The 24353-nt window shown below is 34.4% G+C and overlaps 1 protein-coding gene across 3 annotated transcripts; it reads left to right on the top strand.

The window, feature by feature from the left end:
* The first annotated feature begins 1849 nt into the window (after positions 1-1849).
* Positions 1850-7649, top strand: LOC149539304 (pentatricopeptide repeat-containing protein At3g16610-like). 3 transcript variants are annotated; one of them, XR_016356217.1, is made up of 3 exons: positions 1850-2130; positions 2257-6896; positions 7110-7649. XR_016356217.1 is itself a non-coding variant. In XM_089800613.1 (2 exons), the coding sequence occupies exon 2, from the start codon at positions 3720-3722 to the stop codon at positions 6486-6488; it is 2769 nt and encodes a 922-aa protein (XP_089656739.1). In that variant the 5' UTR covers positions 1850-2130; positions 2257-3719; the 3' UTR covers positions 6489-7649. The 3 variants fall into 3 exon arrangements, 1 of the variants encoding a protein (XP_089656739.1); XR_016356218.1 differs by having other exon boundaries at positions 2257-6978; XM_089800613.1 differs by having other exon boundaries at positions 2257-7649.
* Positions 7650-24353: the final 16704 nt, after the last annotated feature.

Raw genomic sequence — 24353 nt, 5'->3', positions numbered from 1 at the left:
ATGCACATTTACAAAAAAAGTTTAAAACTAGTGATGTAAAGGTATTGCAGGTTGTAAATTGGTGCTTGTTAATGGATACATAAACTCAACATTTGGGTATCATGTTAACTTGGACATTGCACCCATGTTTTTGGCTTAGATTCTAGAGTTAAGGGATGATGTACAATGACAAAGCTTCTCACATAGTATCTAGTTTGGTCTCAATAGAGGGGAAAGATGATTCCATTATAGAATTTGTAGTGTTAGGAACTGGGGTCTTTCCCTAGCAGGTAATGACAAAGACTTATGTTTTACTATAATGAGCCATGTATCCCCTTTATTATCTAGGAAGTTGGGAGAAACATATTACTAGAAGAAATTGGATGTGATGGGTAGTTTGGACTTCTTGAAACTAGTGACAAGAGTTGAGCATGTTGCAATGGTGCCTTTGGTGATTGGGTTGGCAAAATAAAGATTATGCAGGATAAGTGGCAATAGTATTTTTTTGACAAGATCCATTTTCATCTTTTTTCAATCTTCATACTCCAAAGGCTCTCTTTATAAATCTAGACAATTTTTATGGGGGTTGGGCTTTATTGAGCTTCTTTGAAGAGATTGAAGTAAATAGGTTTGTCCCCTCAGCCAATTTAATATGTAAGAAAAAAAAAATTACAAATTGCAAAGTGTATGAAATACTAAGTTTATTGCTCTGTTCTCCTTGACTTCACAGACTTTATAACAAATTCTAATGTGAGGGCAATAGACCCTCGCATTAGCTACTAGCTTCAAATTGGTTATTGTCTTGGTTACAATCATTACTATATATTAAAATTATGATATATACATAGACAACGAGAACACATAATTAACTAAAGGGCATTCAAATGGTAAGCCAAAACATTATAATAATCATGAGTAATATAATATAACAAACATTAAATATTAAGAGATAATCAATTTCAATTATAGTAGCATTATGAGATATTAATTTGATAAAAATACTTTATTTTAATTAGTCTCAGCATGCAATATAAAAATGATAGAAGACATCACTCTTTGAAGAGCATTTTAAGATAATATAGATCCTTTAAAATAATGTTAAAATCGATTATAAACAAATTTCATTCTCTTTACAAATTTTAGTTATTATTATATATTATAATTAATCATTTTTATGTGCTAAGCTGGAGTAGACTTGAACCAAAGACCTCTCAAAGATCCTTATGAGTCAACTTTCCTTTTGATTTTAATTTATCTCTATTACTAACCCGCTCAAATAACTTTTCAATTAATTAGCCGATAGACTATTATAGGTGAAGATTTCAACAAAACCTGTCCGACCCTTGAAACAACTAACTATTTTGAGTAGGTGGTTTACAATATAGACTGGATTGTATATCTATCAATAAATACAATAGCATTAAAAAGCAAGAGCTTCATCTGATTGCAATCTTTTGCAGTAAAGGCCGGACTTTTTTGGTCTTATCCTAGATACAACTAATCAGTGATTGGATAGAAGCATTTATTTTCATTCAGCGCTTGCCTGGTCTATTATTAGATGGTTGGGCTTAACCAACACACTCAAGCCATTGACAGCACTTGGGTGTTTGGTTTTTGCCCGTTTAACTCCTATTCCAACAAACATTCGCAATAACGATAATAGTTAGCGGCCAACAATTGTCACTCATGAGGAAAAAGTAAAACTTAAAATCTAAATGCTTTTCCTGCCTGTCTGCAGAAGTTGTGTGGATGTGGTACAGTCGTACTATTTCTCTATGATTGGCTACAAACAATTTTGCTGAGGTACAAATAATTTTTTCATACAAAAAATTAGACAAATTAATCTTTGGAATCTTCTCCATGGAGTCTCACTTTTCCATTCCGTATTTTCATCCGCCCACAACATCGGAATCCGCAGCGGTGATCTTGATTTAGGACCATGTATGCTGACTCCAAATCCGCGGCCTATTTAGTAGTTTCACCGTAAATGTGAAGTATCTGCATTCCTGAGCAGAGCAGTAATGAACGCCAAGCGCTCTGAGCTTACAATTTCTCGCAAAATTTTGACGAAGATCTGTGTAATGGAGGGGTGTGCAGATTCATAAAGCTCCTTGCAATAAAAACTCAAGTGTTAAGAATAAATCAATGCTGGTAAGTGTTAAGATCCCATCATTTTCAATTTATACACCAGTACTATAAATTAATACAAAAGCATGGGAGTAATTTTCACAACATTTTGTCTGCGATTCCTTTCAAATTTGTCTCTGGAACCTGCAGAAAGGCATATAGTGGAGGAAGAGTATGCGTCAGGAAAGGGGGCAAAAACTCTCTTGAATTTAACGCCAGTTTGCGGTGGCATAGGGGAGATGATTCGGTACTTGAACACTCTAACTTCGCACTTATCAAAACTTTACGTAAAAAATTCAAATCACTTTCAAATTTTTACAGCAGCTTACTTGGTGAGTCATCTACTTATAACTAAGGTATCAAGTCCACATCACTCGTTATGATGCCAAATCAGCATGCTTTTTGCCAAGTTGTCCAAAACAACCCCAAAAAAAAGTGAGACCAATGGTCGTGCATAAAGGAGACCCATAGTTGAACAACTGATGTGGCATCACATCATTGGTTACTTTTTATATCAAATGGTACATTTTCATTCATTTTTTGGTAATCATCATTGTACTAACAACTTTAAAGTCACAATTATTGGTGCAATGTTGTCAAAAAAAATTGGACATTAAGTCAGCAAGTGGTATAAAGTAAACAATTTCTATCACAACCATTGGTACCGTTCAAGTATTGGGTCCTCTCCCTTACCTGCTATTCAAGATTTCACTTTTATAATATAATATTTTATTCTCTGAACTATCAAATAAAAAGATTGGAACAAATGCAAATGCACATACTTAACATCTGTCAACTGAGTTGGTGCCTGGCATTAATTTGTCCTTATAAATTTTGGGATAGGTTAATCTCTCACAAAAATGCATCAAAGACAAAATAAAGTCAACTATTTTTTTTTCAGAATCATGAAAAATTTGTGAAATATATATTAACTTTCCCACCAACTACATAAACATCTTGTTTAATGGATCTAATTTTAGAAGCTAGACTCATAACATTATCATTTTTCAACTCAGGATTAAGTAGTTTTAATTGTAACTATATGAACTCTATTTTGGAATGAGAATCAAATAACCTTTTAAATATATGAAGGGCATCCCAAACAAATGTGCATCCTTGTATATGTCAATGCACTTCTCCATTAACAAAAGGTTTTATCATAGCTTTTATTTATTGTTTTCCTCTTCTACATTTATTTTAGTTTTATGTTTCAAATTAACAACATTTAATTTATTTGTTTGAAATTTAAGTTTCTTTTCATATTAATTAAATTTTTAACCTTTTTTTTCTACCATTGGCATGACCCTTGCTCCATTAGGTGCAAGTGCTAGTTATTTATATCAACATTTTGTCCTAAATTTTAATAATAACCTCAATAGAAAATTTGAAAATTACGATTATTATTAAATTATCCATATATACACACCAAACCAATTTCTACTGACTGAATAATTTTTCCACTTGGTTCTTAACACTCTAGAAACCCTTCACTGCAAAACCCGTAGCCTAATTGCAGGTATGAGTATTCCTGCGCTGGAATATGGTAAGCGTGGAGGCTAATTCAATGATGACGGTGCTAATGAAGAACGACTTCCCCAAATGCCAATCACGCAATGTCAGCCATTACCCAACTCAATATTAAAGCTCTTTGTAGAGAGGGTTGCTTGAAAGAGGCCCTGCACATTCTGCTCACAACACAGAACGCTTCTCCTGCTAACAGTAATACATATCTTCAACTTTTGAACACCTGCATTGCCAATAATGCTCTGCCAGAGGGTAGAAAGATACACTCTCACATCAATGAAAGGAGACATAAATTTGCCGCAGACACCTCTTTACAGAGTAAACTTATTCACATGTATGACCAATGCGGAAGTTTGGTTGATGCTCGCAATGTTCTGGACAAGATGGCTCAACCGGACGTTTTGTCCTGGAATAGGATAATTGCAGCTTACAGAAGACTTGGGTTTACTACAGAAGCACTGCAACTGTTTCACCAAATGCAAGTAAAAGGTGTTCAACCTGATGAGTTCACCTTTGCAGGCATTCTTCCAGCATGTGCTAAAATGGGGGCCTTAGAGCAGGGCTTGAGAATCCATCAGAGGATAATCCAAAGTGGATTTTTGTGGGATGATGTTCTTGTGACTTGCCTGATAGACATGTATGCAAAATGTGGACGAATAGACGATGCCCGCGAACTGTTTGACAGAATGAGTAATGCAAATGTGGTTTCCTGGACTGCGATGATTACTGGATATGTGCAGAATGGTATTGTAGATGAGGCTTTAAAGCTTTTCCAGGAAATGCCTCAACCTAATGTGGTCTCATGGACTGCAATCATTGCGGGATATGCTCAGAGTGGACTTGTAGAAAAGGCCCTGGATGTCTTTAACGAAATGCAATTGGCTGGTGTAAAGCCAACCTCGGCAACCTATGCCAGCATCCTACCCGCCTGCGCCAAACTCAGATCTTTGGAACAGGGCATGAGAATTCATAAATTGATAATTGAAAGTGGATTTTTGTCGGATGCTGTTGTTGGCAATGCTCTGGTTGGTATGTACGCAAGATGTGGAAGCGTACAGAAGGCGCGTGAACTGTTTGACAGAATAGCTCAACGAAGTGTGGTCTCTTGGAATGAAATGATTGTAGGATATGCACAGAATGGGTTTTTGGGAAAATCATTGGAGATTTTTAAGAAAATGAGACTGGCAGGCGTAAATTTGGACTCGTCAACCTTTGTTTCAATCATCCCAGTCTGTGCCAAAATGGGAGATCTGGAACAATGTATAGATATACATCAAAATGTAAGCGAATTCGGTTTATTATCAGATGATGCAGTTGTGACATCCCTAATAGATATGTATTCAAAATGTGGAGCCATACAGAAGGCGCACGAGTTGTTTGACAAAATGGCTCAACGAAATGTGGTTTCATGGACTTCACTTATAGCTGGATATGCGCAAAATGGCCGTGTCGAAAAATCCTTGGATATTTTTAAGGAAATGCAGGTTGCAGATGTAAAACCCGACTCAACAACCTTTTCCATTGTTCTCTCAGCTTGTGCTAAACTTGGAGCTTCGGAACTAGGGATGGTGATCCACGGAAAAATAATTGAGAGTGGATTTATGTCAGATGCTATAGTTGTAAATGCCTTGATGGATGTGTATGCAAAGTGCGGAAGTATATACAAGGCAGAGGAACTGTTCCAAAAAAATCCACACCGGAGTGCGGTCTCATGGAATGTAATGATTGCGGGGTATTCTCAAAACGAGTATTTTGACAGGGCATTGGAGTTCTTTAAGCACATGCAATTGGCAGGTGTAAGACCAAACTCGTCAACCTATGCCAGCATTCTTCCAACATGTGCCAAATTTGAAGCTTTGAAGCCGGGGATGGAGATCCATCAAAAAATAATAAAAAATGGTTTCTTGTCATATATTGCAGTTGCAACTTCTCTGATAGACATGTATGCCAAATGTGGAAGCTTACAGAAGGCATACGGATTGTTTGAAAAAATGTCTATTCGAAATGTTGTCTCATGGACAGTAATTATTGCTGGATGTGTCCAAAATGGGCTTGTCGAACAGGCATTGAATTCTTTTAAGCAAATGCAATCGGCATGTATACAACCAAATTTAGCTACCTTCACCAGCGTTCTTCCAGCGTGCGCCAAATTGGGAGCTTTAGAACAAGGTACAGAAATTCATCAAAAAGTAATCGAAACTGGATTCTCATCAGATGTGGTTGTAAATGCCCTGATAGATATGTATGCAAAATGCGGGAGTATACAAAAGGCAAGGGATTTGTTTGACAACATACAATATCCAGGTATAATCTCATGGAATGCAATGATTGCAGGATATGCAATGCATGGCTACAGCACTGATGCTCTCAAACTCTTTGAACTGATGAAACATTCTGGAACAAACCCCAACCATATAAGTTTCCTTTGTGTCTTATTTGCATGTAGCCATGCTGGCCTAGTGGATGACGGCTGTGAATACTTCAATAGTTTGATTAACTCATATTGTATAACTCCTACAATGGATCATTATTCGTGCATGGTTGACCTTTTTGGACGTGCTGGTTATCTTGAGGTAGCCCTAAATTTGATCATCAAAATGTCTACAAAACCTGATGAAGTTGTGTGGAAATGTCTACTTGGTGCTTGTAAATCACACAACGGTATACTGCTAGGAGAATTTGTGGCAAGTCTTCTGTTTGAGATGGGCCAAACAAGTGCTGCACCTTATGTTCTTATGTCAAACATCTATGCAGATGTGGGCAGGTGGCATGATGCTCAAAGGATAAGAAAATTGATGGAAGAGAGGGGAATTGTAAAGCTACCTGGATGTAGTTGGATTGAAGTTCATAAGATATAAATGTCTTTTTTGTGTAGGAGGGATGATACCCTCAAACACAAGATCTATACAAAGTTGGGAAAATTGTCTGGGAAATAAGGTAGCAGGGTATATTCCGGATTCAAGACTTGTATTGAATGATCTTAGACTATGGGAAGGAATTATTCCTCTGCTGCCATATTGAGTAGCTGGCAATTGCAGTTAGGTTGTTAGATACGCCCTCAGGAACTGCTATTGGAGGTGTAAAGAACCTTGATAATGTGGAGACTGCCTCACTGCAACCATGTTTATCTACACAATTACCGCAACATAATTGTTGTAATAGATGCAAACTGCTTTCATTGTTTCAAACATTGATGATGTTTTTATGAAGATTATGGGTGATGCTACCACGTGAAGCAGGTTATAAATACAGCTTTGCAGTACAAGGTATATGGTGTCTGCCTTGCAATGCCAAGAAACAATTTCTATTTTCAGTTTCTGGATACACAAATACATTTATTGGAGCTTGGTGAGCTTGACCGTGCTTTTCATTTCAAGGAATCAAAGTGTATATTATGCGTCACTCATTAGATATGCTGATGGGGTGTTTGTTTAAACCGTGATTTTTAAAGTGAGTTGTGATGTTGAAATGTCTTTCAGGAAGCCTTGCAGCTCACGGTTGAAATGCTGGGGGATGAAGCTGAAGAATAAGAAATTTTGAATGATAGAAAAGCTTGGAGGAAATTTCAATCTTCTTACCCAGTATGAATGAGGGGCTGAAGATCTAGCTAGTCCTTGGATATGATGAGCGGACCATCTCATGATCATCTTCTACTCATCTTTGTCATTCTATACAATCTCTTCCTGGGATAAATCAAATTTTCAAGGAGATCTATCACATCAAAGTTGACCATCTCCTGTCAGGTTGACAACCATTTAATACCCTTGTTACGCATTTGCTTTCTGGAATACCTTTGTCAAGAGGAATGTGGAGTCACAAGATGGTTTCTGGACGATGTCAAAGATCACTTTTATAATTTATGTATTGAGTTTTCCAGCAAACCTAGCACATATGTGATACCCCTATGAAAATCATAATGCGTGTAAATCATGGATAGCAACCTTTTTCTTGCAGGATCTTATTTGAGTTCCAGCACTCCGATATTATCACTGTAAAAGGAATGAGATTCTTTTCTTCTACTCCGTTTCGCATAATTATTAAAAAATCCTTCTGTTCTCTTGAGTAAGCCTGCAATCTGTTCATCATCAATAAAGAACTTCTACTGTAATAAAGGTTAAATGAGTATTTCAACATGTTTTTTTATATCTTTTCATTGACTTTATTAACTCAGAATCTTTGAGAACATGAGATCATGACAGCCTGAAGGTCTCTAGACTCTGTTTTCTGTGGTGGCCGAGTCCCATATGTTGAATGGTGCGCTTTCTTCACTCTCAGTTTACACCTTCTTGTGAGTTTGAGCAGTAGGGCTTCATTGTAGTCCACATTATCTGAACACCCAAATTGCAAATGGTTAGAGTTTTCCAGTACTTACTCTAGTGTCTCTACAAATACAATGCGTGGCAACTATGTTTGAATTTTCAACTTTCCAGCACTGAAATGTGCTGTCCAAGGTGGGGAGTAAGAATCCTTAGTAGGATTTGACATATTATGTGAAGTGTGTGTGAAATCCATAATTCTAATGTTGTTAGATTAATTACAAACTTCTTTTCAAGAGCTGAAGGGTTTGAGCTCTTCCAGCACTGAAATGTGCTGTCCAAGGTGTGGAGTAAGAATCCTTAGTAGGATTTGACATATTATGCAAAGTGTGTGTGAAATCCATAATTCTAATGTTGTTAGATTAATCACAAACTTCATTTCAAGAGCTGAAGGGTTTGAGCTCCCTACAAAATCTACAACCTTGTTTGCTGTCCAAGGTGGGGAGTAAGAATCCTCAGTAGGATTTGACATATTATGCATAGTGTGTGAAATCCATAATTCTAATGTTGTTAGATTAATCACAAACTTCATTTCAAGAGCTGAAGGGTTTGAGCTCCCCACAAAACCTACAACCTTGTTTGTTAGTCCCTGCCTTCTATGGCAGGGACTAATGTTTTTGACTTGCTAATTTGGTATTAATTTCTGCCTTGGCATGTGTGCAACTTGCAAAAAAATCCCATTTATACCATGGTTGGGATAATATTTTGTATTACAAGAAATTTCTCAATTTTAATTCTTTTTTTTCTATTGGCATACTTTTTTCTGGTTAGTCTCTGTAAGGAGTTGTGGCAATATACAGCACGTGTCTATTACTGGGATTTTCATTTCTTGTGGTTTCCAGTGGTGTGTAACTGGGCAGGGCAGATGTCACTCTAGGCGTTGGTGTTTGGTGCATGCAACAGTCCTAGGAGTCAGGCGTCTTAAGTCTGTCCGACAAATTCTTCCACTTTCTTCTTATCTGTATCTGATATCATCATCAATACAATAGTATTTGTTTTTCAGAAACTTGAGGTAAGTCTCTCTAAGCATAAATTAAAATGTTAGTTTGGAGGCTGAAAGCTCTAGATATCTGGTCAGCAGGATTTGTTTTGAGGTATAGATATGAGATTGATGTGTCCTATTGTTTCAGTAACTTCTGGTATTCTGTACGGTGTGATCAACATTACTTTGCATCATTTTCTCATGGTCATATATGTTTCGGAACTCTTGTCATGTGAAATGTTCAGTTTGATTATGACACCAATGTCTTTCTGTTTTATTAAGAAAACCTGTATGTTATTTGAGTTTTGCATTTTATTATTTTGATTTTGTTGTTCATTTGCCATTATATTTTCAACTTTTTGTTCATGAAAATTGTATTCAACTTTAAGTAAGAAATGTAATCTATTAAAATTTATGGTTTCTTCGCATTTATCGGTTCTTTCTTCTGCTATTCAAATCACTGTTAATGGCTTGGGTTGTTATTATGTTAAATCTAAGTTACCAATTTGGATCCGGATTCTGAAGCGGATGTGGGTATATATATCTATATGCAAAGAAATGATATAAGAACTTGAAGTCTTATATTCTTACCTTAAAGATCAAGAGATGATCTACATCGTTTCTTTCAAGTATTTTGTTTACATGCAAAACCCTTAGAAAGTTATTTGTACAAGGTACATAATCTGCAATCTGTTTTCTTGTTTCAGATTTTAGGTATAGATTAATTAAAAAACAAAATCCTGCCCTATAATTTGAAGAAAGAATTTCCTCTCACTATTTGTCACAAAAATGACAACTTAAAATGCCATCAAACTTGAAAAGCTTTACAAAAGCATTTTCATATAAGCTCAACTAGCCAGCAGCCAAAAAGAAACCCTTGCAAAGAAACCTATTGTAATTCAAAAGGAGTTGTGGAATCAGTTTTGTAAGCCATTTTTAAGCAGTAAACATAGTCACATTTGGTTGAAGTTTTCACCAACAAAGAGTTTCTGTGAGGCATCTATGTCTCATTGCTGTTCAAATCTATCGTATCGCTCTTATTTTTCATTACATTTGTTTAATAATTTCACTCATTTTACTCATGATTTAAGCCTAATAGAACCACGCCACATGTTAACAAAATATTAAAAAATGTTTGTCTTTCTTTTCTGGGCAAGGAAGCCTGTGGATGCTAATGGGTGCCCTGTGGGTGCTACCCGGATACCACTCATAGGCACCTGGATGCCTCTGGATGCCTGAAACACGTATCTGTCTGCATCTGGGTGGCACCCACCGCACACCTATCCGCCTCCAGCAGCTGTCCGTATCCACTTTCGCATCCAGCCTCTAGGAGGCCGAATCAGTATCGTAGTGTTAAATAGATTGCGCATAATTTGGTGGTGAAATTTATTTTTTAGTTACCCAAAAAAGATTGACAATCTAATAGGAGATCTTTTTGAGTTACCTGATAGAAGCCAGATGTGTGGTCTGCAACAGTAATTCTTCCATTGACATCTAGATTGTGACCGCTGACATATTTTGATTCCTTACTAGCCAAGTACAAAGCTGCTTCTGGCATGTCTCTAACTTTTACAGTTACTACCTTCTAATTAGGTCTGCTCTCCAAAAAACCCTCAATATCTGCCTTGCATTTCTTTCTAATCTCCTCTTAGTTTTGCATGGACATGTTTGTTACCAGACCTGAAGAAACCTCTAGTGCTATGATCTTTGGGATTGGAACTTAGAAAGAAAATGGAAAAAACCTAGATCCAGAACTGCTATTACAATCTGTTCTGAGCATAGTAACACGGGGACGCGTCCCCCCCCTTTTTGCTCGACGTCTCGGAGACTTCAACGCACCGGAGACTTGGGGACTCCGTCTCCCCGTCTCCAGCGGTGCCACTAGATTCCACCACCTCCACCGAGGATGGGGGACATCCTGCTATTCACTATTTGCAAATTCAACTATTTATGTTTAATGTACGATGTTCCAATTCAATGCAATGTTTCAAGTATTCACTCTTTTACATCTTTACATCCTATATTGCAATACATATTTTCATAACTAACATTTTTAAATACCATATGCATAGATATATACACCCCTCTTGTCCCCTGCCGCCGTCCCCCCACCGTCCCCCCGCCGTCCCCAAATTAAGGCCCCTCTGTCCCCCCGTCCCGGAAACTTGTCCCCCCGTTTCGCCGTCCCCCCGTCCCCCAGGGTGGTGTAACTATGGTTCTGAGCTATTATGTACTACTTTTCATTTGCAATCCCCTTCCCTATCAAGTACTTTCTGGATTTTAATACTATTGTCAACTTTATATAAACTCTGGTACATTTCCCATTAACTCTGATACATTTCCTGTATGAGGGTATAACACTCAATCCTCTTTGCTTAGTCTGATACATTTCCCATTTTGATCTTAAATCCTTAACAGATCTGGGCCATGTTGTCCTGTCATTCTTACTTCTATTCCACTTTTATGTCAAGAAATATTAGGATAGGATTATTTCCTTTCCCTTGTAAAGATTGCGCTCAATGTGATGTATTTTGACACTTTTGGGTTGATCATGTATAGAATCTTTGATTTGTCATAGCTAATGTCATTGTTGCAATTTCTTGTATGGAATTATAAAGTTTTAGATATTGGTTTTTCATTTAATTTCAATTTGATTCACATAGCTGAATAATCAAATTTGTATATCAGTTTTCTTTTAGGCTTGTACCTATGAGGTTTGTAACAATGGTGTGGGGATTGCCTATGTTAGTGATTTAATTGATCATTACAATGGGAAAATGAGGATGCAAAGTTACTTGGATAGGGACATCAGGTTCATGTTTTTGTTTATCCTGAAGTAATATGGTAATTTATGTTTGGGTTTTCTCAGTATTCTGGTTAAGATTTAGAATTAGTAATCTCCTCTCTGTTACATTTGGTAGATTATTGCTTTGCATTTCGCCATGTCTTGATATCTTTGATGAATGTATGAAATAAATTAATGGAGTAATCCGTCTTCCAGCCTTCATACTTCACATTTTCTGGAGTTACTGTGGGTTTCCTTTCTTCTATGAAAGAAAAGTAACAGCCGATTGAAGCAGAGTATCTGGTTAGCTAATGTGGATTATTGGCTATCCAGCTTTTTTTAGAAAGGTTTAGCACATAACTGCTTAGCCAAACAGATATATATTGATTGTTGGCCATAATTGTGAATCAGTGTGTAAATGAATATTAAGTAAATCTGATTAATTATGAATTTTCTTATTGATTATTTCCATAAATAATGATAATATTTAATGGTTGCTTGGGATTAAATCCCCAATTAATATTTTTGGCCTGATTGATGCTTGATACTTACATTTGTTAGGTGTTTCCATGTTATTTATCCTTGTGTCTATGTGAGGTTGAAATCAGTTTCAATTCTTTGAACCTGACAAAGAGTTCACTTTGATTAGAATCACACTTTTCAGAATTGTCATTCAAAGAATGTGCGATTTCAAGTTCTATCAGATTTGTGTGCTGCTTGCAATTTCTTTTTCTAGTTTTGGTTTTTGATACTCTGTTATATTAGTAGATAAAAATTAGGACAGTTGAAGACTTGAGAATTCTGATCCTTCAATTATATCTCACATTTCCAAAAATTCTACTGCATTTGCAAGATTCCCATTGGATCCATAACAAAATATTTCAAATCGAGCAGATTTTATTCACAACGAAATGTTTCAAAAGACAAAGACGGATCATGCAAGGGAGGACTAAAGCCAAGCTAATTATGTCCAAGACAATGAAAAAGAAAATTTGAGATACAATACAATCCTGAGTGTTATATTTAATAAGGTGTGGAGTACAGATACTAATTTGACCTCTGAGACTGGTAACACAAAGAGTTTTGTCTCATAACAATGCAAGATATGGGTGAAACCATTTAATGAGTACATATCTTTTTTGAACCGATGATAATATTGACAATTATTAACGCCATATTGCTACTATATAAATATAAGGAAGATATGTGGAATAACGATTCCTTGCACATTTTTTAAAGATTCTTGTAGACAAAATGATGTAAAACTTGTGGGAATTATGTTGATAACTAAAGAAAATCTTCTCAACAGGTAAGTATACTGTGATAAGTCCTACATAACATTTTAGATAGAAGGAAATTACAAGTAGTATATGTCTCAGCTCCTATAATCTTATTAGTTGAAATCAACGATAGTGTTTAGCAGATAAAATTCTTATGTCAGGTGAGTTCTTGTAGATAAATTAAATTAAAATTAGAATTCTTGTCAAAACCAAAAACCCATATAAAAAATAATCATCCAAATAGGATATATGCTTCCATAGACCTTACACACTAGTATTACTAGTTAGGAATGAATCAGATAGCAGTATCAAGGTTTGTAGATATGAGTTAAAAATTACATGAAATATTATTAAGACTTAAAGAACATGTTTAAAATAATCTTGAAATAAATTAAATACAGTTTGAGGTATGATATATACACGCTTTTGCAAAATGTGTTTTCATATCTTACCAGTTGGGGTCACAACCTTGCTTTGGATGTCCCTAAAATTCTGCTAAAACTTGTCTCGCTACGTCTGTTGCCCCTTTACATATACAACAAAAGAATGATGGAGTTGGGGTCTGCGAATAAGAGGCTTAAACACTTGCAGAGAGAATTAGCAGAGTCAAAGGCACTGGACATTATAGACAACAAGTATTGTAAGTTAGTGGATTTATTCCTCTGATTTGTCTGAAGATGAGGTCATATAATAGAGGGTCTATGGGACTAAAATACAAGAACAAAATTGCAAAGCAACAAGTGGAATAAAAAATCCAGAAGAAAAGATAAAAGACAAAAGGGAGTTTTTCTTAAAGATGATAGAAACAAATAGAGAAGAGTAAATTGATGTTTAAAGAACAACGTGACATTGACTTGTCAAAAAGACATTTCTGTTCGGTTTAGTTCAGACCATAGTTACACCACCCTGGGGGACGGGGGGACGGCGAAACGAGGGGACAAGTTTCCGGGACGGGGGGACAAAGGGGCCTTAATTTGGGGACGGCGGGGGGACGGTGGGGGGACGGCGGCAGGGGACAAGAGCAGTGTATATATCTATGCATATGGTATTTAAAAATGTTAATTATGAAAATATGTATTGCAATATAGGATGTAAAGATGTAAAACAGTGAATACTTGAAACATTGCATTGAATTGGAACATCGAACATTAAACATAAATAGTCGAATTTGCAAATAGTGAATAGCAGGATGTCCCCCATCCTCGGTGGAGGTGGTGGAATCTAGTGGCACCGCTGGGGACGGGGAGACGGAGTCCCCAAGTCTCCGGTGCGTTGAAGTCTCCGAGACGTCGGGCAAAAAGGGGGGGGACGCGTCCCCGTGTTACTATGGTTCAGACCGCATGTACTAGTTCAGACTGCATGTCATGAAGGATATGAGAATTTTGAATGAAATTTATTCATTTAGGAAGGAGTGTATTGCAATTGATCAAAAGTAGTGCATGTAATTCTGGGAGCTTTGGAGAATGTAAAACAACGATGACTACATAGACAACTATATTACCATTGCACGTAATTAATTAATTAAAATTTAAAATCTTAAATAAAGCTGTTAATTCAGTGAATTGTTTGCTATAATGGGAATTCTTGCTAAAGTTGATTCATGGAACGAGAATCATGAACCAGTCCTTTAGCCTGACATGAATGGAAAAGAAGAATAGTTACATATCAACATCAGTCCCCTCTCTGTTGCCTAGGTTCTTAAAACTAGTTATGCTGCATGCTAGAATGGTGTGCTGGAATTAGAGGTAGAGTAAGATACAGTCGAACTTCACGATCTTATTCAGGAGGTGCAAGCAAATGAAGGAGATTTGGTTCCAGAAGAATTCCACGATGAACTGTTGGACTTGCTCAATTTGATCTGTATTAACGGGGTTCCTTTCATCTTGTAATGGTATTAGTGATCTCATGCAATATTTTAATTATGTTTAAGGTAGTTAGAATGAGAATTTTGAAAAGTCACTATTCTAACAGTCTGAAACTAGTTTGCATCCCTTCATTTTGTATAAGAGGGATACCAAGACCAGAGAAAAACCCTGAAATGATGTATGATAGGATGTAGTACATAGAATTTTGGTAGCAACTGAAACTCTACTACAAGTTTACATATTTTTTGAAATCAATACAAAGAACCCTTTTTTTTTGTCTCAATTGAAGGTTTGAGAGTTGACTATTCTAATTAGTCTTTTGTTATTATTGATTCTAGAATCCATTGCCATTCTTGTAATGCTTGTGCTGAAAATTTATTTGTTCTTCATATTTATCTAATTATCAAGGAATTTTTGAGAACTATTTGTCTCCAGTTTCTTGTCTAATTGATTTTTTCTCCTCAAGAAATTCGATTCAGTTGGACTGGTGAATGCGGGTGGGCTTAACATTTTTTTCATTGATAATATTTGAATGGTTGATGGCATGTTGGCAAATATACATTTTCTTACAAGATTGTATATAGGGTTGGATATGAGAGATTCTAATACCCAAATTGAACTAGGCACTGTTCTTATCAATAGTCAAGAAGTTAACAATTGGTTCATTGTTTCATACTTGCTTTTTAAAAAGGAAAGTCCCATTTTATTTTAATTTAAATACTTATAAATAAAGAAATTGGATTGGTTTTGAAGTCACACCACTTGATCCATTTCATAAATCTTTTCCATCTTGAGGGGTCATTTTGGCTTTATTTGCTATAAAAAGCCTTTGAACCTAATATATAGGTTAAGGTATAGGTTCACTCACCTTCGTCATGCAGAGCTAAAAGAGCAGGGGAATCTGATAATTAATCATGTTTGTTTGTTGACCAAAGTTGATTGAGGAATCATTGTACATTCTAATTCAAAATATCATAAGGCTATGTTAACCATTATATTATTAGGTGCATTGCAACGTTTAAATTGTTTCTCTATGGATGTTATCCATGAATTTTTATTTCTACCATCAAATTATGAATATTTATTCTTGGTAGGGCTGCGCACGCCAGCATCAGTAGGGCTGTGCACGGCAGCAAGTGCACGGGCTTTAAATGTTATGGAGGTAAGTTTTTTTTTTAAAGTTTTTTTATTAATATTTTAATTTATGTAAATTTAAATATAGTTTGCTTTTAATTAAAATTAACTAAATTATAAAGTATTGTAATATTAGATAGTTAATATTATATTAATAATAATAATTGTGATTATTAATAAATTAATATTATTTATTAGTAGTTTTTTTTTTGGATTGGTAAGAGGCCGAAGTCAAGATTGATCATTATGTTTTTTGATTAATTATTATTGTTTATTTATTTAAATCGAGTAGATTTGAACCCAAGACCTCTCATATAAGAGGTTCACAATTTACCGTTGTGTTGTAGGCTCTTGGCCAATTTATTAATAGTTAATAGTTATTATTTTAATAATTAATAATTATTTAATTTTACTAATATATATTTAAAATATATTTTAGTTAATAAATTACAAGTTTTAGAAATGGATTTTCATTTTAAACTAATAAGTTATAATTGGATTTTTTTATTGTTAAATCTAATATTGATTTAATTAAATGATCATTATGAACTTTTAGGGATACATTTTTAAAAGAAGTACGAAAACTTGAACCCTTTTTTTTAATCAAAATTGAATGTTTTCAAAACTAAACAAAATCTACGAAACTACATTGTTATGATGTATGTTTTCTTTTGCGTTGGGTTGAGGTTGACTTAGAGTGTTGACCAGTCAAGATGTTTACCAGAGGTTTGGGGGTTTTTGTTCTATGATGATGTTATGTATATGACTTTTAGACCCAACCATAGTGATGTGTCACGTGTTTTCTGTGATGAGATTTGATCTATTGTTTGTTAATACTTTACAGTTGCTTATATAGAACTGAGGTGAATGGTATGAATTTTCCTGGTATAACCTTTGAGTTTCGATAAGTTATCTTGTGATGCTTTCTAGTTTCTTGTATAAGACTGAGGTGATTATTGTGATTAGTTTTTTAGGTGCTTTCCAATTTCTTGTAAAGGACTGAGACCAAAAATTGTGATTCTATGAGTTATACGTTTTATGAGCCTAGGGTAGGTAATCTATGTGTACATTGGCAAGTGGCTTGCAATGGAGGTTGGAGCCCTAAAGATGTTGCATGGCCAACCCATTGTAAGTTGTTTTAATAAGTGATAACATTTCTTCGCTCATGTCTCAAGTGCTAGTATAGGCTACGATGGGAGTAGAGAGGATACTTCGTTGCAACCTTGTTTCGTTAGTATGCCTTGTTTGTATGAAACGATACTAGTGCTACATAGAGGCAGTAGGGTGACAAAGTCCAGAGACGCTGCTAGGGTAACCTTAGAGTTGGCTTATGTGATGAAACTTGCCCACTTGCATAGTAGATTTCCTACGTCTCTTTGTTGCCTCTAGGTTTAGATGTTACTTGTGTCTTGGTACCTTTGAGATAGTTTACTTTCAGGTGTTTCCTTGACCTAAATATTGGTTATGACTTGTGGATTGATACATGTTTGGGACTTGAGACTATCTCCTCAACCTGGTGGGAGTGGGCCATTTGGGTTCCACGAGGTTGGGTGGTAGTGCATTTTTCTTATACCATTGAGATCTGACCTTTGGATGTCGTTACTGGATGTACCTGTGCAATTGTTCATTTCTTTCTGATCTTGTGTTTTTTGATGGATGGTGATACTCTGTTGTATTGTATTTGATAATCAAAGATCTTATGAGATGATGTATTGTATTCATGATGCATATTCTTTGAACTTTTCATACTTTGTGACTTGTACAATGGATCATTATGCATTCTGATTATTGCTAAGTGACATCGTACATCATTGTATATTATTCAATTGGATTCATACTTGTAGTTATTCTGTGATGTGGATTTGTTGTGTATCAGATTTAGTATTAATAAAACTTATCTAAACTTAAATGTGGTTCAACATCACGGAACTCTTAATAGATGTAATCTATTTTATGGATTGTATTTATGTATGTGATTACTGTTTCTGCTATATTATATATGTTATTGTTAAGTTATTATCTAAAAAAAATGTTTGAAAAATGTAGTGAAACTTTAGGTTAATTTCTTTTGGGTTCCTTGGCGGGGCGTTACAACACTAGATTCTTTGGTATGAATTTGATATTCTTAGCGTAGGTGCACAGCCAACACTTTATAGCCTTGCTTCAAGGCAATTTTTTTGTCTTCATCTGTGGGCTCTACATTGAATTCTGTGGCCTACATTTTTAGCTTTATATCGTTAGTTTTGTAGGTATGATTTGATTAAACAAAATTGTTTGCAACCTTATATAAAAAAAATTGATATGAAATTCCATTGCAACTACTTACAAGTTGAGAATGAAATTTCATATAGCCACCAGAGCCAAGTTTGTGTTGGCCAAAATTTTTACTCCCACTTTTGTAGCTTTTGATGTGTCCTATTGTCTATGAAAAGTTTGAAACATGTTAGATTATATAAATACAAAGATCACTAATTAGTGCATGATTACATTCTACCTAACACTGCCATGACATACCTTCTTTTGTCGTCTTATGGTTGAATTCCTTTATGCTTTACCCTTTTCTCTTTTGCATCTTCCATTATTTCATTCCACTCCATCAGTGGAATCATAGGAGGATGTTCATACTTTGGGTTTACCTTTAGAGCCCTTCTATATTGATAGTCTTTATATGTTTGGATGTTTTTTAAAGATTTAGGGCATTGCCAAAAATGTTATTTCCAAAGAGCTCCTCTAAAGATTTAATGAGTTGATTTTTTAACTTGAGACCCTATTCATTCCACCATTTTTGAAATAACAAAACTATTAGATTAAAAAAATTAATGAAACTACATAACTTTAATAGAGTACAATGTTTTGAAGAAAAGAAAAATATTGTACCAATGATATGAATCTACATACCTTTTACATATGGTGGACCCAAATAGCTTCAATTTCATTTCAAAAAGAGTCTCATAAAAAACATTGTTTCTTACAAAAACATCATGGGATTATCAATCCAAAATGAGTTATGTATAAGTAAACTACAATTATACAGTAGATAATAACAATTTTAAAGCATCTAGAAGCTTGGCTACTTTTAATGGAATCACATTTTTCTTGTTCAACAAAAATGACCCCCCCAATGAACCAGTACTACTAACACATGCTGATCTAGGAAACGGTGGTAAACTATCAGTAGTACTAGTCTCTGTTCTTGTATCGCTTGTAGGTTTATCTATTAGTGCACAAAATAGGTCCATGAGTATGAAATGCACCTAGGAAAAAATAAATCAATGCATGATTCGCACATAACAAAATATAGAAAAACAAGGTTTTACCAATTGTAGTTGGTGTAGAGGAAGATGTATGCAAGCTCCTTGTTGTCGACAATGCAGTTGGCAATATCAGAGTGGTGATTGAAGGAGGTGTCCGCACTTCATCATGAGATGAAGAATACATTGTTAGGAAAGACATTTGCAATGGATAAAGACCAAATGGGGTATTAGAAGCATCCCAAACATAAGTTGAGTCAATAATGCATGAAAAGGTTTAATGAATGGTTAAAAGGTTTAAAGATTATTTACATGAAGGTTGTTTGGTACAACCCTCACTAGGTTGACTAGGTTTTACAGGTGTCAAAAAGTTGTTAAGAAGATCATATACATGTTTTAGATCATGATCCATAAGATAGTATAAAATATAAATATTTATTGAACTTTTTTTATTGTTTAATATTAATTATTGCTTACCTTCATACAATTGACTCTACGTATCAATTCATCTTTGAGTTCCTTTGTCTCCTTTGTTTTGTTTTGTTCCAGAACAAGGGTATGAATTTCTTTACTATATTTATTTATCATCTACCTAGCCATGAAGATGGGGTCAATGCCACATGCAATGTCATCTGAAAATGTCACCTCAATTTTAGATCACATTTGATTTGCTGTCATTTTTGCTTTTCCCTATCGATAAGTATAAAGTTGTGACATCAATATCAGTAAAATTCAATCAAAATAACTCTAAAGCCATTTAAAGAAAAGAACATAGTAATATGACATTTTGTTTCTATATAATTTGTACAATCACACTAATTAAGGTTTACATTTGTTGAAGAAGAGGTGGGAGGAACATCCACGCCTATTCCTTGTGGTGGATCCATGTCGTACTGTGACAAAGATTAGTAATTCTTAACAATCAAAAAAGAAATGGAAAGTAATAGACTTAGCAAAAACATTTATTAATAAAATAATAGATTGTATATTGGAGTCATTAATTGGAGGTAATTGGTTTAAATTTTATACTTACCAGTCCTACGATAGTGAATTTTTTTATCTACACGATTAAAATTGTTATCTATCAGAAGCTCTTCCTTTGCACTTATTGATTTTATCACACAAACAAAAACATGATTTCCCTCACGTGCCTCAAATATACAATTGGGTCACTTATTAGTTGACATAGGTTGAGAACTATTTATAAAACCTACTTTGTCCTTGTTGCTTTTGTCCTTCCATCAATGTACATAGCGAGCCTTTTACTTTTCTCATTTTCTTTGCATTGTATATAATTTTCTGACAATGCATACCTACGCATACATTTTTATATTGCACAATCCACACCGAATTATTGTAATTGTAACAAGGTCCTACATACTCCATCAATTCAACAACTTTATTATAAATGACATTTATGTCATCCATGAAAAATAAGCCCAAACAACGTAATGAATATGGAGCTATGAGATATATCCTTTCGTTAATAGAAAAATCAGTGTTAACTAGAGGTAGTTCCTTGGGTACCCATTCTTTCTAAAGATGTGTGTACTTGAAGGGAACCTTCATGTTGCCTTTGGTCTCATTATAATAAGAACATGAGCCCCCTTCAACAAGGAAAAATTGTATTCATTTATTGAATTTTCTTCTAATCTTTTGACCTCTAGTTGATCTCCCTATTTTAGACCTACTAGATGTCTCACTTTTATTTTCTATTCTCGCATTTTCCTCAATAGAGGAAGACAGATTAGACAAATGCCAATTTGGTGGTACCTACAATCCATCAAATGAGAGACATGGTAGGATCTCTATATTTTACTACATGAGGGTAACATAGATGAAGATGGTAACGAGAAGACAACCAAATAACAAATTTGATGTTTGACTAAAGTTGATGTGGATGGTAAAGAGAAGACACACAAATAATAAACTGTATCTATAGGGTTTATTGACTTATACTTGTTAATCCATGTCACTATGTATGGTCCTAGTCAAAGGTGTTCAATTTCTTGCATATGTAAATTATTTATCTTAAGTTAGCTAAAAATTACATGATATGTATGCTACAAATTACATAGAAGACAAAAATTACATGATGCATTCATCAAAATTATTGTATATTTTTTAATTCCTTACCTCTACTTTATGTGTGTAGCTATGAAAAATCATTGTATATACTCCATGACATTATATTTCAACACATAATAAATTAATTATAAAAACATACAAGTCAAACAAATTTCTATGAATAAATCAATATCTCATACATGATATTGATCATACCTTGACATACATTTCATTGATCATCCTCATCGTCATCATCATCACCACCACCACCACCATCACCATCATCATACTTGTTAACTTGTTCATCGTCGTTGTCGTCATCATCATCACGACCAACACAACCACCATCTTCATTGCCATCACCATCATCTCCATCACCATTATCATGACCATCATCACATTGATCATCACCATGAAAATGATCTTCATCATCATCATCACCAGAATCACATCTTCATCATCATCATCATCACCATCATCGTCAGCATCACTAGAATCATCATCTTCTTCTTCATCATCGTCATTGTGTAATAGTCATTCAAGTTCATCATTTACTTCATCTTCTGATTCTTCAATATCTTCTTCTTTCATCACATTATACTTTATTGACCTTCCTTTTGGATCACGTCTAACAACAAATGACCAACCTGGTTTATGTGAAACGTTAAAGTAAAACACTTACTCATATTGGCTTGGAAGAACATAGGGCTTGTCTCCAACTGGCCCAAATGACCTTTTATTAATCATTGTAAATTTATTATCATGTTCAATAATAGTCCTATCAGAATCATTTTGATTCAACTGTAGCTTGTATCATTTGACGACAAATAGGATTGATTTGAATGAATTAAAGTCACACTCAAGTATATCATCCAAAATTTCATAGTATCAATTTTTAGATTGTTGAGGATGTATGTCATTTCTAGATGAAATAGTAGTGACCTCAAAGACTGCACTTATTCTAGAATCACAAATTTTCTTTCTTTCATCTAACTTTTTTATGTGAAATTTATGACCATGGTAGTACATAACTTTGTGGTGTATGATATGTAATTATTCAAATGTGTCAATTATTATTTGCATTGATCCATGAGTTGGTATTAAATATATGGGTCATGATTAGTAAACTTATACATACATTTCTACCTTTTAAACCATATGTTAGATCAAGTACCATTGGTGTAACATTGTGATCTCCATTATGATGAGCTTCTTTAGCTAATGATGTAACACCATCCCATGTTAGTGAGCAACTATTTTCTTGAGATTTTTGAATCCATACTGTCATCCAATCGAGATTGTTTGCAACATAAAAATGTACTACATCCCACTCACAACTAATTGTAAAGAAAATAAATAAACCACTTAGAAACAACTTATATTGAAGATTTATAAGAATTAATAAACCATAATAACACCTTATAATTACCCCACTTTCCTCAATCTACCTTTCCCCATCAAGTACTCCCCTTCAAATTTGTTAATAGAATTGGGATTTCAAATGAGATCTACACGGATATTTACTGCAAACTTGGAAAGATATTCACTAATGTACATCACGGTCTGGTATACCATAGGTCCCTCCAACATAGAACTCTTAGGACACACTCTTTGTCTAACCAAGCCCTTCATAAATTTCAAATGTCTCTCAACCATCCACATTGACCTAGTTTGTATAGGTCCACATACGAGGTAATGTTCTTGAGCATTGAAAAAAGTTGAAGGTAGACAGTTTAGCATTTCACACATAAGATGAGGAATTTTTTTCTTTCAATAATTTATATCTGTTTTATCAATTTCTTTAGATGACAAACACCTAAAAGAGATTGAACATGCTAGAATATATAAATGATATTTTAGGAAAAAATATAGAATAAATTACATAAAAAGTAAAGAAAGTTGTAAATATAATATATGTACAACACATCTAAGAAATGTTACTTCTAACCTCATGTACTTTCCAAGATCATATATAACTTGTTTAACACTATGTCAAACTAGTGTGGGAGGGATAGAGGTATGACGTACTACAATAAGTAAAAAATGATCTTTTTAAAACATTATAAAATAATACAATAACAAATTATATGCAATTTTACAAATATATTGTACCTAGAGAAGAACATGACTTACCTTGACGAAAGTATGCCAATCATGTGTTTTCAACCCTAACCCAAATCAACTTTCTTTGATACGAGACTACTTATATTTGCATCAAATCTTATGGAATTTTTTAAATGACTTCTTTTAATGCATCACTTTTTTGCTCTATTAATAACCAAGGAAGGATATTTGTATTTATGTAGTCTCCGTTGCTATTTGATTCAATGAAAACTTTCAGAATGATTGGATTCATGAATGTCATTACAAATTTTGGCAATTTTTCCTTTGTCATGCCTTTCATCCAATATTTTTCATAGTGTCTCTATTACATTCTTTCCAACATTTATAGCATCAAACAAATGCATGATTGGGAGATCCTTGTAGTACATCAATCTATTAAATTGACTAGGATAACTTTTTATTCATCTAAGAAATTGGTCATTGATGCCTTGACGACCTTCACGAGAATAAATTACATCATCACTAAATAAAAGACAATATCAAAATATAAATTTTAAACAAAAATCATCAAATGGAATTACATTACCTCGATGATTTACTCTATTGTATTCCAACTTCCATAGACAAGGTGTCATTCTTTGTGGCCTTGATGTTGTCTCTTCTTTCCCATTAAAAAGATGTTTTTTCAGTAATTTGATACTTATGATTATTGTAGAGAAAATTCTTAAACTCATTGAACACCTACTTTCCTGAACTTCTTGAATGACAAGATTTCATCTTTGGACCACAAACTAGACATGTGAATTTTTCCTTTGCTTGAAGACTTAAAAGATTGTGTATAATTGGATTAAATATGTTAATTTTGATATTTACAATTATCGTGCACAACTTAAACATACAACAATAATGTACAAGAATTATAACATACCAAAAATATGTGACCTTAATAATATAACATGCCGCAAAAATGAGTTAGCCC

Source organism: Cupressus sempervirens, chromosome 9, assembly GCF_028749045.1.
Source record: "Cupressus sempervirens isolate cs-2001-9-10 chromosome 9, ASM2874904v1, whole genome shotgun sequence".
Taxonomy (NCBI): domain Eukaryota; kingdom Viridiplantae; phylum Streptophyta; class Pinopsida; order Cupressales; family Cupressaceae; genus Cupressus; species Cupressus sempervirens.
Note: the sequence above shows the minus strand (reverse complement) of the source record. Positions and strands in the feature narration are given on the sequence as shown.

Coding starts and splice junctions, on each gene's coding strand:
- LOC149539304 (XM_089800613.1), top strand. CDS start 3,720: ATGTCAGCCATTACCCAACTCAATATTAAAGCTCTTTGTAGAGAGGGT.